Source organism: Octodon degus, unplaced genomic scaffold, assembly GCF_000260255.1.
Source record: "Octodon degus isolate 3935 unplaced genomic scaffold, OctDeg1.0 scaffold00213, whole genome shotgun sequence".
Lineage (NCBI taxonomy): Eukaryota > Metazoa > Chordata > Mammalia > Rodentia > Octodontidae > Octodon > Octodon degus.
In genome coordinates, this window is record NW_004524789.1 from 312815 (window position 1) to 330235 (window position 17421).

Consider the following 17421-nt stretch of genomic DNA (forward strand, 5'->3'; position numbering starts at 1 on the left):
TCCATTGCATCCTTTAAATGCATTTCTTCAGTAGTTAAAAACATACACATTTATCATAACTGTATGATAACTCATATCTTTAAAGATCACTATAAAGTCTCTTCTGATAATAAAGTTCACTCAGTCAGTTGTTTTTCTTTTAAACTACTAGTGCTTGTCAGACATGTCTGCAAAATCCTTGAGTTCACATAAGTTGTTCTTGGAGTTGTGTGGAGAGGATGACTGGTGAATAAATCATTTTCTAAAAAAAAAATTCTCCCATTCAATAGCTTTTCACAGTATATCAGAAGCAAGTTTGAATCCATTCTCCAAATTTCTAACATCGACAAAACAGGGACTACTTGGTCACTGAGACCAAATTTCAGTGATGATTTTCTTGTACCAGCTATAAAAAGTTGTGCTAAGGACTGGTTAAAACGGATGGTTTAGTTGTTCAATAGTTACCAAAAGCCTACCATATACAAGATACTGTGTTAAATGCTATGAAAAACAGAAAGAAATAGAAAGTCAATAGAAATAATATAAATAAATAAAAAAGTAGAAAGAATTACGAATGCTACTATTTGTAATGGAGTATTTTATAATTTTTCCTAAAAGGCCGTAGCCTTCTTCTGTCTTTCTCCTCCTCTCTCATGCTCCATGGAAGCTTTAGGCAGTAGCTTTAGACCAAAGTACACTGTACCCAAGCACTCAAATACCCCTGTAAGAATCACTTCAGATTACCTTGTTCAATTGTAGATTCATCAGGGGAAAAGTGATAAATGCGTGCAAAATTAAATTCTTAATAATAAGGAATAAGAGACTACCTTGCCTGCTCCAGTAGATCCAGCCACAGCCAACAGCTGTCCTTTTTCTATCTTAAAGTTGATATCTTTTAAGACAGGGCTACCAAGAAGGGAGAAGTTACTGAAGAAGAGGCTGTTATCAGCACTGGAAATCTTTCTGTTGCTGTTGTTCAGTTTTGCTTTCTCGAATAATTCCCCAAATCCCTGTTAAAAATAAGAGATACTTTTTTTTAGATATTTTCCATAGGTACTTGTTTTATATATAATTAGTGTGAAAGGCACAAGGCACATGATTAATTTTTAAAACAAATATTATTACTTTGTAGTATATAATTACACAGCACAGGATTTCTAGGGCACGTGATCAAAACATTTAAAAATTACAAATACAGTATTCATGGAAACAAAATAGCCCTTTCTCAGATCCTTGCCTACTGGTAAATTTTAAATGTAAATTTAACTTAAAATTATATACACCCCTTTTCTTACAAGCTACATACATATACATTCTTATTTAATCCTCAGCATACTATATAAAATAGATTTCATAATCTTCTTTCAAATCTGTAGTCTCTGAGTGTGAAAGGATAACCAGCCTAAGTTATGAAACCAATAGGTCACAGAAAGGAAGCACAGACTAAGTCTGACTTCTGCCCTGGTACCTCCTTCCTCTGAGGAACTCAAAGCATGTCTTTAATAACTGGGGACTATAAATGTGATGAGATTGCATGTGATTTCCAATGAATTTATTTACGTATGAGCAGGGGGAGGGTTCTCCGTTTGAACAGTGTCTGCCTCTCCATGGCTTCCCTGGAAGCTTCAGGCGGTAGCTTTAAATCCAAGTGTGCAAAATGTTGGCTTTCCTTGTAGCCCTCCTTTTTCTCTAATTTTGGTCTGCAAACTTAGGTTGTTAACCGTCCGCATCTTGTACAGCAATTAATCACTAAGAAGAATATATGCAGTGTATTATTTGTTGAAACTGTACTTCTGATTTGATTTGAAACTGTCTCATTGCTATCTGTTTATCAATAAAACTTTGAAAAAAAAATCCAAGTGTGCAGCCCTAAAGACTGACCAGGAAGAAGCTGGTACACCTCGCCATAAGGAAACCTACTTCCAGATCGTCGCATCCAGGCACCAGAGCTATCCAAAGCCTTCCAACACGAACCTGCCTTAGAAGGTGCCTGCTGCCTCTCCTTTCCCTGACCCGCCTCCGTGTCACACGTGTCTTTCTCTCACTTTACCCAGGAGTAGCTGCCTCTCACTATGGAAATGGGTGCTACTCTTAGGAGGTTACCTTCCAAGAGTGAAAAAACTGGGACTCAAAGGAGGGGACCTGAAGGGAACGATCTTCTCAAAGAAGGTCTCACAAAAGCCAAGTCAGACTACTGAAAAAGGTAACGTCTTACTTCACCCAGATTTCCAAATTAAAGTGATCTGTGTCTCATCTATCTTAGAATTAAATTTCAGAAATGAGTTGAAGGAGGCATTTTGTTAAATTATTAAATTTTAGCAATTTTTAAGATAGATTATCTGTATTTTTTTTTTGTACCAAGGATTTAACTCAGGACCTTGCACCTACCAGGTAGGTGTTTATTCCACTGAGCTATAACCCCAGCCCAATTATCTGTATCTTAAAATCACACTTCTACTGAGAAAAAGTAAGCCATATTTAGGTGACTGGCTTGACAGTGACAAATGCCTTCATAAATTCATTTATTTACCATAAATTAAATCAACTGCAAGGACATTCTAAAATTTTGACAAAAATGCGCTCGATATATCTAGACAACATTAATAAACAGAAATATTAACAAGTCAACCTTCAAAAGCAGGGGCCAGGGAGATAGCTCAGTAGATTAAGCACTTGCCTGGCAAGCGCAAGGGTCTGAGTTCAATCCCCGGATCCACAAAAAAAAAAATTCAAATGCATCAAAGGTTTTTCAAAATTCTTTTAGTGTATACGAACTTGAAGTCTACTCCAAGTTCTCATGATGTGAGTGGCTAACGGTTCCCCTCAGGGATCTGACAACTAAAAGTTAAACTTGTGTAGAGTGGGTGATGAAGCCTTAAAAAGTGACTCAGTGCTGCAGAGACAACTCAGCGGTCTAAGCACCTGCCTAGGCAAGCGTAAGGACCCCGGTTCAATCCCAGGTACCACATACTGTGCTGGCCCAGCACCGGGTGCACCAGCCAACTGACAAGACCGGGCATGGTGGCACACCCACCCCTATAATCCCCACAGTGGAGATTTGAGACAGGAGGATCATGACTGAGTCCAACCTGCGAAGTGAGACCCCATACCAAATACATTTAAAAAAAAGTGACTCAAAGGCATTTATTATGCCCTTATTCATTTATTTATCTAACAGGTACTTATTAAGTATCACGTCTACATTATAAACCACTTCAAATATCCCACATGGGACAATGACACATGCATGAGAATTAACATTGCAATCAATGTGCAAGGTGCTGCAGTTAAGAATCACATCAGGTCTGTAAGAGTAGCTTTGAAAGAGCAACCACCTCAGCCTCAACCAAGTCGATGGCACAGAGGCCAGCTGTGAAAGATGAGAGCGGGATTTCATAAAACCAAGAAACAGTTACATTGTTCCAGGAAAATGGATTTGGACGCATGATGACTCAGACCTGAAAGGATATTCCCAAGCATGGTGACTGGTTGTTTCAGTTGCACATAGCAAAATGACAAAGGGTGCCACACATAGAAACAGCTCTTTTAAACTGAAAAGAACTTGCTGTTAGTAACAATTCATAATTCTGATCACAACAGAAGATTGCTGTTAGTAACAATTCATAATTCTGATCACAGAAGACACTTATTTCAGGAAATTTGAAGAATGTGAATGCAGAAAAAAGAAAACAGAAATCACCTGTGGTATAGCCACATTTAACATTTTAATTCATTATTTTTTACTCTTCTATGTAAAAACAATAGACATTTTTACAATATTCATAAAAATTGTATCTAAGGTTTGTGACCTGTTTTCTGACATGTCATGAATATATTTACACATATCATTTAAAAGACAGTATCACAGAGTATCAACTATAAATAGCTTTCTATTGAATAGGTTCTCTTTTAATTTAATCAGTAATTCTATGATCCACAAGCTTCATTATAAATTGTGAGGCACATTTTTTAAGTGCTTGGTTTAGTATAAATTCTCACAGTAGAATTTCCAGGGAAAAGGTATATAAAATTCTAAGTCTTTCAAAACATAGTCCCAAATTTTCTTCTAGCAATGTATGAGAATGCTAGTTAGCAGGAATGAGTTATCAACACTTGCATTTTGGATTTGATTTGGCTTCATCTTTTTCCGTGCATATGTAGTGTTATATGTAAAAGTAGAATTTCACTATTAATTTTAATTATATTTATTTGACTTCTAATAGAACTGAACATTTTCCACAGTTATGGGGCCCCTGAAGTAGTGAGGGGATGGTTATGATACTCTTCATCTTTTTTTTTTTTTTGATACCCTTCATCTTTATCCCAGCCTACCTGTTATCTTCTCAGCTGGATGGGTAAAGTCAGACAAAGCATCAGAAATAGTTTTAGCTTAAGTTCCCTGAGTTGCTGAGAGCATGAAATGAGGTAATAGATGGGAAAGCATTTTGTATATTGTGAAGCATGAGTCAGTTCTTTAAAAAAAAAATCTAAGTGTCAGTGAATGAATGGAAAAGGCCTTGAAATCAAAGAAACATAGGCTGGTATATTAGCTCTACCCTTGGTAGTTGAGTAACCTTGTTCTATTTATGTAAACCCTTAAAGCCTCAACTTCCCTATACATAAATAGAAAATTTTACCTACTCTCAGGTTCAGGATAAGGAAGGATGCCTCTCCAGTGATGTCGTCAAAGGAGATGGAGAACATCCAGCTATGAGTGAGTTTATGAAGGTTAAGGGTAAGGAATGCCAAGTACATATCAAACATGCAGGAAATTGAGAAACACATATGAAGTTCAGGAAAGAAATGAGGGCCAGAGGTCTGTGTGTAAGAGTACTCAGCACACTGATGTCAGCTGAGCTGGGTGAAGTCACTGTCCGCACACAATACTGGAAGAGGCTCATGGGGACATAGTGGTCCCACACCACTGAAGTGACAGGTAGGGCAGAATTAGAAGCCATAGTTCAGGGTAGTTCACTAAGTTAAGTGATAAATTCTTGAGGAAAAAGGCAGTTGTAATACATCAGTGATGGTAAAACCCAGATTGCTCCAGAAAGAAGTCCACAGTGAAGAAATGAGAACATTTTGGATAACAAAGAAAAGATGAGTGATAAGGATTGGGGAATGAAGTTGAGTGGGTGCAGGTCAGGGAAGAAGTTTTTGAATTTGAAAATACTTCAGTATGACAGAGAAACAGTTCATAAAAAGACGTTGAAGCTTCCAAAGAGAGTAATTGCAGTTCCTGTTTTAAGAAACAAGAGAATATTTTAGACAATGGCAGACATTCATCTTTCTCTTAGACTGGAAATAAGGATGAAAAGGCAATTACAAGGGTCAAAGAGAAGTTGGAAGCACTCATCTGGCTTTGTTTATGTATTTAGTATAGAGTCTACAGTGCCTTGCTACACGTATCCGACTCTTGGTGATCCTCCTGTTTTCAGCCTCCCAAGCACTGGGATTTCAAGTGCGCACCACCACACCCAGCCTCATGTGCGGTCTTAGTGTGCCCTGGGGTTCAGGCCAGCATAGCATGCTGGGAATTGAACCCTGGGCCCTGCATCTGCCTAAGCAGGCACTTCAGTCCACTGTTATCTGGCCGGCCCTTGGAAGCACTCATTTGTAATGATGTTCTCTATTTTCTCTTTATTGTAGAAGACAGGACTCATGGTGGGCAGATTCTGAAAGGTTGGGGTCTTCAGGAAAGTGGTTAAAACTCTGGAACAGCTTTCAGGGAAATTAAAGGCAACTAATTAAAGATAAATGAAATTAGGGCCAGTGAGACAGCTCAGCAGGCTAAGTCCCTGCTTAGGCAAGCTCAGGAACTGGGTTTGATCCCCAGCACCACGTGCCAGATAGTCCCCAACCCCTGGCATGCTGAGCGGGCCACTGAGTGCTGGGGAGGCTAAAAACAGGAGGATCACTACAAGTTCAAGCTGTGTAGTGGGATCCTGCACCAAATAGATAAAGAAGAAAGAAAGAAAGAAAGAAAGAAAGAAAGAAAGAAAGAAAGAAAGAAAGAAAGAAAGAAAGAAAGAAAGAAAGTTGTTATATAAGAAAGAGTATAGACCCAACTGAGATTGAAACAATAAATATATAAAACTTGCATCTGAATAGAGTGTATAATTTTCCCAGATACTATTTCCTTCTCCAAGGGTAATAAAGTCAATATTTTGCACAGAGGAAGAAAGAAAAAGCAAAGGAAAAGGGAACTGAGAGAGCAATTGGGAGAAGCATAAGAATGACTGGTCTTGGGATAAGAGGAGCATAAACAAGAGGGGAAATCCAAAAGGTAGTGAGAGAATCCGAAGTCTTCAGGAAACTGAAAGGTAATAAAGGTAGGATCACAAGACTGGGAAATCTAGAGGATTAGCAAATTCTGGGCCAAAAAAAAAAGAGATTTCAGAGTGTGACATTTCCAAGGCAGGTTAAATCTTACCACTAACAAATTTCAGGATATGACAAAGAGATAACACTTCTGATGTCACTGGGAAATACCAGGTCTAAGGGACGTACTAGAAGAATCAGTCATTCAGACATTGAAGTTCCTCACATGACAGCAGAGGTTTAACAAGCACCACCAAGCTGCATAAATGCCATCTGGAGAGTAAGAGGTGATGTTAAGACTGAAGGCCCAATAGTAGCCAGTAGATCAATGAATGAGCTCTAGGCTGTGACATTCGAGCTCCAAATCCAGCTTCAACACTTCTCAATGATATGAGTTGAGCCAAGTCTCTTAGCTTTTCAAAGCCTCCAATTTTTCATCAGTAAAATGGAGTGGGAGCATTATAGGAGTGTTATAGAGTGCTGTAGTTTGGATCTGATATGTTCCAGTCCCTTTCCCCACAGGCCTGTTTTAAAACTGTGGTCCCCAATCCCCGCTGCTATTTGAAGGTAGCGGAACCTTTAATTGGTGGGACCCAGTTGGGGAAGTTAAAGCCTAGGGTATTTACTTGAAGGGAATAATGGGGCCACCATCTATCTCTCACTTGCTCCCACACTAAGATGAGAGCCCCCTCTTCCAGTTGTTCCATTGTGCTGCACCCAAAAAGCAATGGGCCAGCTAGGCATGGCCTGAAATCTCTGAAACTATGAGGCAACAATTAATCTTTTCTTTTGAAGTTGGTTATCTTGGTATTTTGGCCCAGTGACAGACAGCTGACTAAAAGATAAGAATTAGATGAGACAGAACATATATTTAGTGTGTATCCTAGCTGCTGGCACACAGCAAAGACTCAAGCATGCTATTTACTTTAGTAGATGGAGACAGGGGAGTGGAGGGCTTTGGAACCAGAGTGGAAACCAGTGATCTGAAGCTTGTAGTGAGTATATCAAAAGTAACGATTGGCCTTTTGTGCCCAGAAAGGCATTTGAAATTCCTAAAAGCAAAGTACTGAAACAAATCTGACTCACACTGTACTCCAAAATTCACTTTTGCTAGGCAGGTAAGGAGTTATTCCTTTACCTGTATCTTTTGAAAATGAAGTAAAAGGATATTATATTGACAAAATTATATAAATTATTCAATTTAAGATATCACCTAAGATTTAGAAATAGGACATTGGTCTCGTAACTCCTATTTTTACTCAATTGATGTAAGTGATAAAGAAGTAGGAACTCAGAAAGTGTTCTTGGCACTCAAATATTTCTTCTCTTGAGGCTGAAAATTTTAATATTTTTCTGACTGAATAATGTACGAGATTTTACATAGTGAATTAAAAAAAATAAAACTTATTGAAAAAAGATGCATTAGTATATCTCTCCTCATTGTTTTGTTGAATAATATATTATGTGAATTGTATTCTGATGAACACTTGTGTAAAGTGCCTTAGTCTTCAAATAAAAATTTTCAAGATAAATGTCGAAATTTTCCAATTTATAAATGAAGAAAAAAAAAAATGAAGAACCAGAGGCTCCTTGATGTTAAGTAACTAGATTTGGATTACGTAAAGAATAAATGGCAGAGGCAGGCCTGCAACCCAGGCTCAGAAAGTATGAGCTTTGGACTTCTGAATTTGTTACACAAAACAAATTATAAGACTTTAAAAGCAAGAGGATTTTATACCACCCCTCCTATTTCTAGGCTTCTGTTTATTAATTTATAAAATTAGTATCATTTCTACCATCATGCTAATTATTATTTTTCAGTCAGATGAAATCAGATTCACAAAGAAAAGATACTTGAGTCTTCATAGAAAACAATTTTTTGAATTCTCACCTCCTCCCAGAAGGCTGTTACATTTTCCATTACTACTTCTGTAGTCGTTAGGTTATATTCCAATGTCTTATATTCTTGTTTTTGTAAGAAATCCTATTTATTAAAGAGAGCAAAAACAGCAGAATCAGAATGACTTTAATACATTACATCTATTTGTATTATAATAGTTCTGCACATTATAAGTGGATTTTTTTAAATGTACTTGCTACGGGGTCTCACTACATAGCATGGACTTGTAGTGGTCCTCCTGTCTTCAGCCTCCTCAACACTGGGATTACAGGCACGTGTCACCATACCCAGTCTCAGTGGCCAGCTCAGCACACTTGGTGGCAGGGCCAGCACAGCACGTGATACCAGGGATCAAACCCCAGTCCCTGCGCCTGCCTAAGCAGGCACTTAGTCCACTGAGCTACCTTGCCAGCCCTATAAATAGATTTTAACAATTAGAGATTAACAAAAAAACTATGTCATAATATGCCAAAACTAATTGACAAGCACTGCAAGTCATTGTATTTGACGTACACTCCTGAAATACGTGGTATGTTATGAAACTGTCTTTGTACATAAGATTTCAACATACCACTAATCTTTCTGGATACTATTACATGTTAACCTTAGTGAAGAATTTATAAAATGCCCCTGAATTACTGACTAGGTGCCTCAGCTCGAAGTTAACGCAGAAAAAACCAACACCTTCACCTTAGAGCACATTTTCCACGAGATGTGTCTGGGTGAAGAGTTTGGAAACCTGATATCCTTAGTCTAAAGGCACCCAAGTGTGATTCTAAGAGTGGGGCTCTCCTAGAGACTCCAGAGCACAGTTCATGAGGCAGTGAAGGCAGAGGCGTCCTGACATCTTCCCCAGAGTGAAGTCATGGGGAAACCTGCTTCTGGCCTGGCATGCTTCTCTGCTATCTTCTCTTTCTATCTTTTGGTTTCTCTCTTTTTCTCCCAGTCCAGTTTTGCGTCTCTGTCCCTGGGTTCCTGTTCAGTCATTCTCCAGTACTGTGATACACAGTCTCTCTCACTCCCTCACTCTCTCACTCTCTCTGTCTCTCTGCTATGATGGAATTAGCAGAGGAAATAAGATTATTCTCTGAAAAACTATGATTCTCAGCTACAGTCACTACTTTATCTGAATTGACTCAAACATTCTCAGGGGTCAAATGCACAACATAATTAGGGAAGCAGGCTGATAGAGAGATGAATGAGATAGGGCAGGGCTCTGACAGAGGGCAGCTGCCGTTGCTCGCAGGGAAGGAGGACCTAGATACAGAACTAGATAACATTCTTCAAGATGCTGCAGACCTGTGTGTGGCGGGGTGGGGTGTGGTAGGAAGGATACCTCCTACATTTTGAAGGCTGGCGTCCAATTACAATTTTAAAAATGGAAAGCCCAAACAAAAAGAGCTAGAACCTCCAGCATAGATAAAATAATGGCAGAAACTCATACAAGTTTCTATCTCATCCTTTACCTTCATTTCTATCATAGTGATTTATTTTCTGGGTTAAATATTTAAATTGATATTTAAATATTTAGTGAAGCATTTTCATTTGCTTTTTCAATATACACCATTCTTTCAGTTAGCTCTGTATTAATTAAATCTCCTCACTGAACACTTCCAAACTTCTGACAACTGGCAACCTCATCAGCATTGCTGGAATTTTAGGTACTTACTGTGGCAGACAGTGCCGTTTGCATTCATCAAACTATCCAGTGAAATGTTAGGAAAACTTTAATATGAACATTCCTAGCAATAGCTGGTAAGTTTTGTAACTTCCTATGGAAGAATGCTTCCTTTTCAATCTTTTTGCACATTTACAAAGTTGATTAGGAGTGATTTATTAATTTCTTTGATGACATTTTCCAGATTACAGAAATGACTATTTTTAATTTTTTTAACTTATAATAATGCTGTAGGACTTCATTTTATTTCACTTCCATCATAAGGGCTACATACACACATTAAGAAAAGAAATCCTGTGCATTAGATGGATAGGTCTAGGACCAATAGTTCATCTTTAGAGAGTTTGCTTGCTAGAAAAATTCTAAGATGTTCTGCAAAATTATAGCATGTGATACTCAGTTATGCCACTTTACCTGTATTTTATTTATTGCTCCAAGAGAGTCAAACCATGTTTGTACAGCCCAGGGAAACTGCCGTGTGATTGCCATGCGCAGAACAATACAGAATGAGATGGTTGTAAATATTTTTCGAAGTATAATTCCTTTGAGCAGTGCATATGGAAGCACAGATAAAAACACTACAAAGAACCCTGAGAAGAAGAAGGCCGAGCTATTGAAGTATCTCACATAGGCTGCTTTCCTGGTCAGTTTCAGTTCTGTTCTATGAAAAAAAAGAATAAAACGATTTGGGATGTTATCTTCTTTTTTAAATATCAGGCATTTTGGAATATAAGATTTGAACATGGGCTCTACAGTGGTTCTGATCCTGGCCATACCCTATCTGAGCTATGTAACCTTGGACAAGATGTGAAATCTCCTGGGCCTGTTACTTTATCTAAAAGGTAGACAGTAATGCACATACCAGTGTTTGGCACAAACACATATAAACATTACTGAGGTTTTAATAGTAATCAGTTATTATATTATTTTTATACCTTCATCACATCATTAAGATTTATAAAGAGTGATTTTTTTTTAGTTCATTGGCTTTTTGTTCAGTATGAAAAGAGTGGTTTATGAAAAAGACTATGATAACCAAATGGATTTTCATAAATTTAGAAATTTTACCTTGGCTCTGAGAAGAATGTTTCTTAAATGTTAGCATGGGTAAAATGAACTTACAGACCCTTATTAATGACCTCTTCAGACCCAAATCTACAGATAATGATGGATGAGTCAGCAGCAGATTGCCAGAAGCTATATTTTAGAAAAGAAAGCAAGTGACTCCGTGGCACAAGGGTCTTGGAAATTATGGGAGCAAATGCTGTGTCCTCTATCTTTCAGTGTAATTCTTTCCCATCAGATAGTACTTTCAATCTTCTAGCCTGAGTTGCAAATATGTACTATTTGTTGACACATATATGAAGTTCAAATGCTCCAACTGGCAGAAAGCAAGCACAGAGGCTGGGAAGAACAGAGGACAATGGGGCCTTGAACCTCGGCCCCACTCTCCCGGGAGCCATAATCCCTGGGGTCACCCATGAGCCTGCCTTTCCAGCTCTTTTATTTATTTTTTTTAAAGAATACAAAATAGTAGAAAAAAAAAAGAAAAGAAAAGAAAAGAAAGAAAGAAAATGCATTAGAAATGATACAAAATTTCGCTAAACAGAGTAATAGGAATTCAACAATGGTTGAATAACATGATGTTATCTTCAAATTATTGTTTAGGTTACCAGATATAAATGTGCAAAATTGGTTAAAAACAACAACAGAGTTATAAGAAAAGTTAAAAAGAAAAGAAATAAAAGAAAAAATGTTGAGCATTAACTGCTCCTTTCAAAAGACCAGCAGAAATCGGCAATACAACTCTCCAAATAGATGGTGGAGTATTATTCAGCTGTCTGTCCAGTCCTTGCACAGGCAAAGAGCACTAGTGCCACAGAAAAGGGAGGCCCGATGGGATCAAAGGGTAGCTGGGCTCAGGCTACTGCTGGAGGGCACGTGGCTTACAGGTGCTAGCTTAGAGGCTTGTATGATTCAGGGAACTAATTCTCACTCTCAAGTGGCAGAACTCAGAGGGAATCTATTTTCCTTGAATCTTGAAAGAAAAACAAAAATGCAATCCTTAGCACACTGCTGGAAATGGAATTCAACATGCCCAACCTAGACTCTGATCAGTCTAATGAGATCTAATGTTTACCTATTTCAGTAATCTGACACTGAAGACAGATTATGGCTTCGGAATCTCACATATGTTTATGACTCAGCCTTACTAGCTATAGCTGTAGCATCTTAAGCAAGTAGTTCTTTCCTCTGATTTCATCTAAAGGAAAGAAACATAATTCCTCCCTTGTTAAGTTCTTGTCAGGATTTAAGTACAGTACAGTCAAGGATCTAATATTTAGAATCTGCAATATGTATCCTTTTCCTCAATAGGAAAATATATATATACACACACACACATATTAGGTAGTAGTTATAAAATCATAGAAAATATTGTTTCTATAATTTTATATATTTATTTTAATAAAGATAAACAGTATATATATAATAAATATATATGTTTTTAATTTTACAAAAATGTTAGCAAAATGTCAAAGTTGTTGCTGAAATATATTAGGGCCAGTTGAGGGCTGGAGAGACAGCTTGGCAGTCTCAGCATCCGCCTGGCAGATCCAGGTTCGATACCTGGAGCCACATGCCATGCCAGCCCCAGAAGCCCGGGCGTGGTGGCGCACGCCTGTGATCCCAGCACTGGGGCAGCTAAGACAGGAGGCTCACTCACTACAAATCTGAGCTGCATAGCAAGACCCTGTACCCAATAAATAAATAAATACTTTTTAAAAACTTTTTTTAAAAAGGGACAGTTGAGAAAACCAAAGAGGTCATAACAAGAAAAGAATAAGGGATCCAAGAACACTTAAAATAATCACCCAGAAAGCAGTATTCACCATAATAAAATCATTAACACTATGAGTCATGAAGACAGTTTATCGGCTTCTTATAAAAAATTGAAAGTTACTTTATCACAAAAGAGCAATAAAAGGACAGCCTTTCAAGGAGCTCTGCGCCACAGCCTTTTCCCTAGTTCCACAGCGGCCCTGCTGAGGTAATCACCCCTTCGAAATGCATTTTGTCAGCCACTTCCAGAACATTATATTTGATCTCTTGAGTAGAAGCAACTCTTGCTTTCCGTATTTACATGAATACTTTCCAGCATTTTTAGGTAACAATTTCATGCTGGATTATACAAGATAAAACCAGATGTTTGCTACGAGAAATGGTTGAACAGAAATACAGAGTAGGAAGAATGGGTTTCATCATTTAAGGAAGAAGAAAAAAATAACTGTCAAGAAAAGTCAGCCTGGAGAATAACCTGGCCATGAGTTTTTCCTGAGGCTTGAGAAAACCAGATCTGCTGATAACCTCCTCCTCACCCTTACCATCTCCATGTGAGTAGGCACAGCATGATGAAGCAATCACTTGTTAATGAGGAAAAAGACAACTTCTATCAACTGAACAATTCTCCTGAGATCTTCAAGGGTATTTCAGGAAAGAAAATGAAATTCCCTTCCTGGATTTGTCTTGAAAGGCATAATAAAAACAGGTGCCTGACAATGTTTGGGAAATAAATACTCCTGTACGCTTTCTATTTACATGGCAAAGACTTAACATTTCACTATTTCATTTGTTGTTCCAATCACACACCTGTAGCTCAGTTAACTATTGTCTATTGAGTTCCTTGATAATCTATATTCATACCATCCCAAGGAGTACTCTTCTTTTTAATACACTTTTTCCTGTGAAACTTTCTTGTGCCATACATCTCACAATTAGTTTTCTTATTAGTGATATACTCCCATTGTCTCCTACAACTTTTTTTTATCGCAGTTTGTAAAACATGAAACTCAACTACTGAAAAATGGCTCTAGCTTATATTCTGACTGAAATCATCTCAGTTTATGCTGCACTCTCTTACTAGATGTGAGCTTTACTAACCAGTGAGAGATTATCTGGGATGAAAGGAGACTATGTAGAGGTGCCAAGTACTATTCCTTTCTCAGAAGATGCTTTCACTACTTGATCTGACTTCACCTTGAGGAACAGGCTATATGAATATGAAGTATGGGTACAACCACACGAATTATTCCTAAATTAAAGAACAAACATAATTTGACCAAGTGGAGGTTTTTATCATTGTTCATTAGATGATACAACACATAAGTTAACATATAATAATAGTCATTTATTCAGTTTAGAATTATATACTGTATCAGTTCCGATGAAGGCTTAATTAGCCGCTAAACATAATAATTCTAATCATAATGATTATCTTAATAAGATGAGAGTATTAAGAAAATATAGATATTATTTCATAAAATATGAATATCTTAGCAACATAATATAATTCTGGATCAACTATTCAAAACTATAGTAATTTCGTGCAACTAATGCTTGAATATTAACACACCTCAATATAATTGTTTCATTGACGCTCACTTCAAATATAAGCTGAAAATCCAACATGATAGACTCATTTTTTAAATATTAAGAATAAAATTGGTAGCAGTATTGTTATCATGAAAACTTACTGTCTTAGGCTTTCAATCATTTTTTCCATTGCTTCCTCCCAGCAGTATGCTTTAACGGACTGGATATTTTCAATCATTTCTGAGGTGATCACAAGTCTTTCATTGATCTTTCCAGCTCTCTGATCTCTGTAAATCAATCAACCAATAGTGAGAATAAGTCAAACTATCCATTAAGAACTGCTCAAGCCAGCTATGGGGGTGCTTGCCTATAATCTCATCTACCTAGGAGGTTGAGACAGAAGGATTTCAAGTTCAAATGTAGCCTTGGGAATTTAGCAAGACCATGTCTCAAAATTTAATTTTTAAAAAGAACTGGAAACATAGCTCAATAGTAGAATGTTTACTCAAGGCCCTGGTATGCACAAGGGCCTGGATTCAACACCAGAACTTCAGAAGGAAAAAAAAAATATGCTCAAAGTTTTAAGAATAGCCACATTTCTTTTATTAATCAGATGAGCATTTATTTTATTATAAGGTAGTTGGTGGTAAAAACACTACTTAGCACTTAGTAAATGCCTCCTATGTGTTGTACACTGTATTTAATGGATTCTAGACACTACCTATGATTGTCATGGCAGTCTATGAAAAGTTATTGTTTCTATTTAGAAAACCAGATGGAGGGCCAGCAAGATAGCTCAGCGGACTATGTGCCTGCTTTGGCAAGTACAGGGACCGGGGCTTGATCCCCAGTACCGCATGCTGTGCTGGTCCTGCCCCTGGGGTGCGCTGAGCCAGCAGCAGAGTCCAGGTGTGGTGGCACATGCCTGTAATGCCAGCACTGGGGAGGCTGAAAGTGGGAGGATCACTGCAAGTCTGAGCTGCATAGTGAGACTCTGCACCAAATACATACATGAGAAAAAAAAAAAAAAGATGGAAAACATGTACAACTTAAGCTTCAAGTAAAGGACTCCAAAATCCGTACAGTGTCTATCATGCTCTAGCTGACAAGCTCTAGAAATCCCCTACCATAAACAATGCCTGGCATCATGGACTCATTCTAGAAATAAAGAAATTAAGACTGGTGTGATGATCTAACCAATGAACTTCATACAAAATTCATGTATATTCTCCAATTCTTATAAATGTTGTATTCATTTTTACTTAAATATTATGAACTGCAAATATGCACTGAATTTTAACCTATTTGTAAAGAAGTTCTATGGACTGAGAAGCAACAATGTTTCACTGGTATAGGAAGTTTTATTTATGCTGCTAAAATACATATTTTTTCAGTGATACCATACAGATCACAATTCAGTGCCTATTCAAGTCTTGGTTTCACTAGAACGAGCTTTTTAAAACCTTTTTAAATGATAACAATAGACTTCTACCTGTACTTCATCATCATTTTCCCCAGCCCTGCTTGGAAAAGGGCGAGGACTACTAGGCAAGCCAGGCCACAGAAAGCAGAGGCCTGCAGCAGGTCCCAGAGCAGCCCCATCAGCAGAGCCACCTGGAGAGGAGCAATCCACACGAAATGTGCCAGCGCAAGGCCCTGAAAGAGAAAAGCACAGCAAAGGCGAGGGGCATGTTACTGTCAGCCCCAAATCAAGCAGATTAACACTCTTACAGGAAAGAAAATGACCTGGTACTTAAGCAATCAAACACTTCATGATTCTGAGGATATTAAAATCTAGGTATCACTTACTTGGAACATACAGAATATATATTCTACACATAACACTAGGTTTTCCAAAGTCACTGAACATTTTAAGTCTGTTTTCATTCAATGGAGTTGAGAGAAAATATCTTAAGTACTATGTCCACAATCAATTCTAAATAACATCTCTTTTTTTATAAACCAAAAGCCATAACATAGAACTCAAGGGAACAGAAGACTTTCCTCACATAGAGCTGCTCTTCTCTGCTAAGTGATAGGGACATGAAAATAGACACAGCATATGCTCAGCTCAGCAATAACTTGTGTAGCACCTTTTATAGGTCCAATGCTAAACCAAATACTAGAAATGAAAAAATAAATAAAATAGACTTTATGTCCTCAAGGACCTTGACTTTGTCACATAAGACGACACAGAACAGACATTGCTCAAAGTATCATATTCAGGCAAAGTAAATAACCAATTTAAAGTATTAAAAGGAAGCAAAGTTTGATAAGGATTAAGTTTTGAAAAACTAAGAGCTAGCTGAGGTGCCCTTGAGTTGGACAGGGCCACCAGCGTCACAGCGGCACTCTGTTATGCAATGTAGGTTTCTCGGTTTCCAGAAACAGTCAAGGGAGGTATGAGGGAGACTTAACCACTTCTTACTGCTATCACACATAGGAACTTCAGCTTTGGGGTCACACAGTTTCTAACATAATCCATAAAAGCTTTAGTTAATAGGTACGTACTTCGTCAAATTTGTTCAGGTTGTTGGAAAGGAGACTAACAAGTTGTCCAATGCTTATTTTATCTAGAACGCGGCTTGACAGCTTTAAAGTCTAAAAGAGACATTGGTTAGATGATGTCAACAAACAAAAGGCAAATTTATTTAAAAGTAACATTATAATAAAGCTAAGGAATCAGGCTACTGTGCATGCAGTTTTAAGTAAAGGTAATAAAAATTATATTATGTTCACTCAGCTTTGTATCATCTCAGATTTACAAAGATTTTTCTTAATAGCAAATAGTTTGACACTGCTCCAGTCATTTTATTTTCCTGCATATAAACAGCACTAACTATTTTTTCACTTACAAAATAATAATGGTATTGTACATAAGCATCTATTTAAACAATGTGAGCTTCTAGGGATGGATTTGCTTTTACTTATGAGATGGAATCAAAGACACAGAAACTTGGGATTAAAAACTCGGCATTGAATTTTTCATGAATTTTCCTACACTATCTTTTTTGAATAAAAGTGCTGTTAAACTCAAAAACATGTTATAAATACTGAAGTCATTAAAAATTTTTGACAGTATATGAAAAATAAAAATAAAATTTTACAAAGAAAAAAGTGCTATGTGTAAAATGCTTAAATCAAAAAAAGTCTACAAATTAAAGCTATTAAA

General features: G+C 37.4%; 1 protein-coding gene across 2 annotated transcripts in view; it reads right to left on the bottom strand.

Annotated features, from left to right (window-relative positions):
• Cftr (cystic fibrosis transmembrane conductance regulator) overlaps nt 1–17421 on the bottom strand; it is a 182797-nt gene that overhangs the window by 120534 nt on the left and 44842 nt on the right. For both annotated transcript variants that reach the window (XR_002818877.1, XM_004644850.2), the window contains exons 5-10: nt 16761–16850; nt 15742–15905; nt 14411–14536; nt 10293–10539; nt 8192–8284; nt 807–989 (exon numbers count right to left, since the gene is read on the bottom strand). Coding sequence is in view for 1 of the 2 variants with exons in the window: in XM_004644850.2 (XP_004644907.1) it covers nt 807–989; nt 8192–8284; nt 10293–10539; nt 14411–14536; nt 15742–15905; nt 16761–16850 (903 nt within the window). In the remaining variant the exon portion in view is untranslated. The remainder of the gene's footprint in view (nt 1–806; nt 990–8191; nt 8285–10292; nt 10540–14410; nt 14537–15741; nt 15906–16760; nt 16851–17421) is intronic.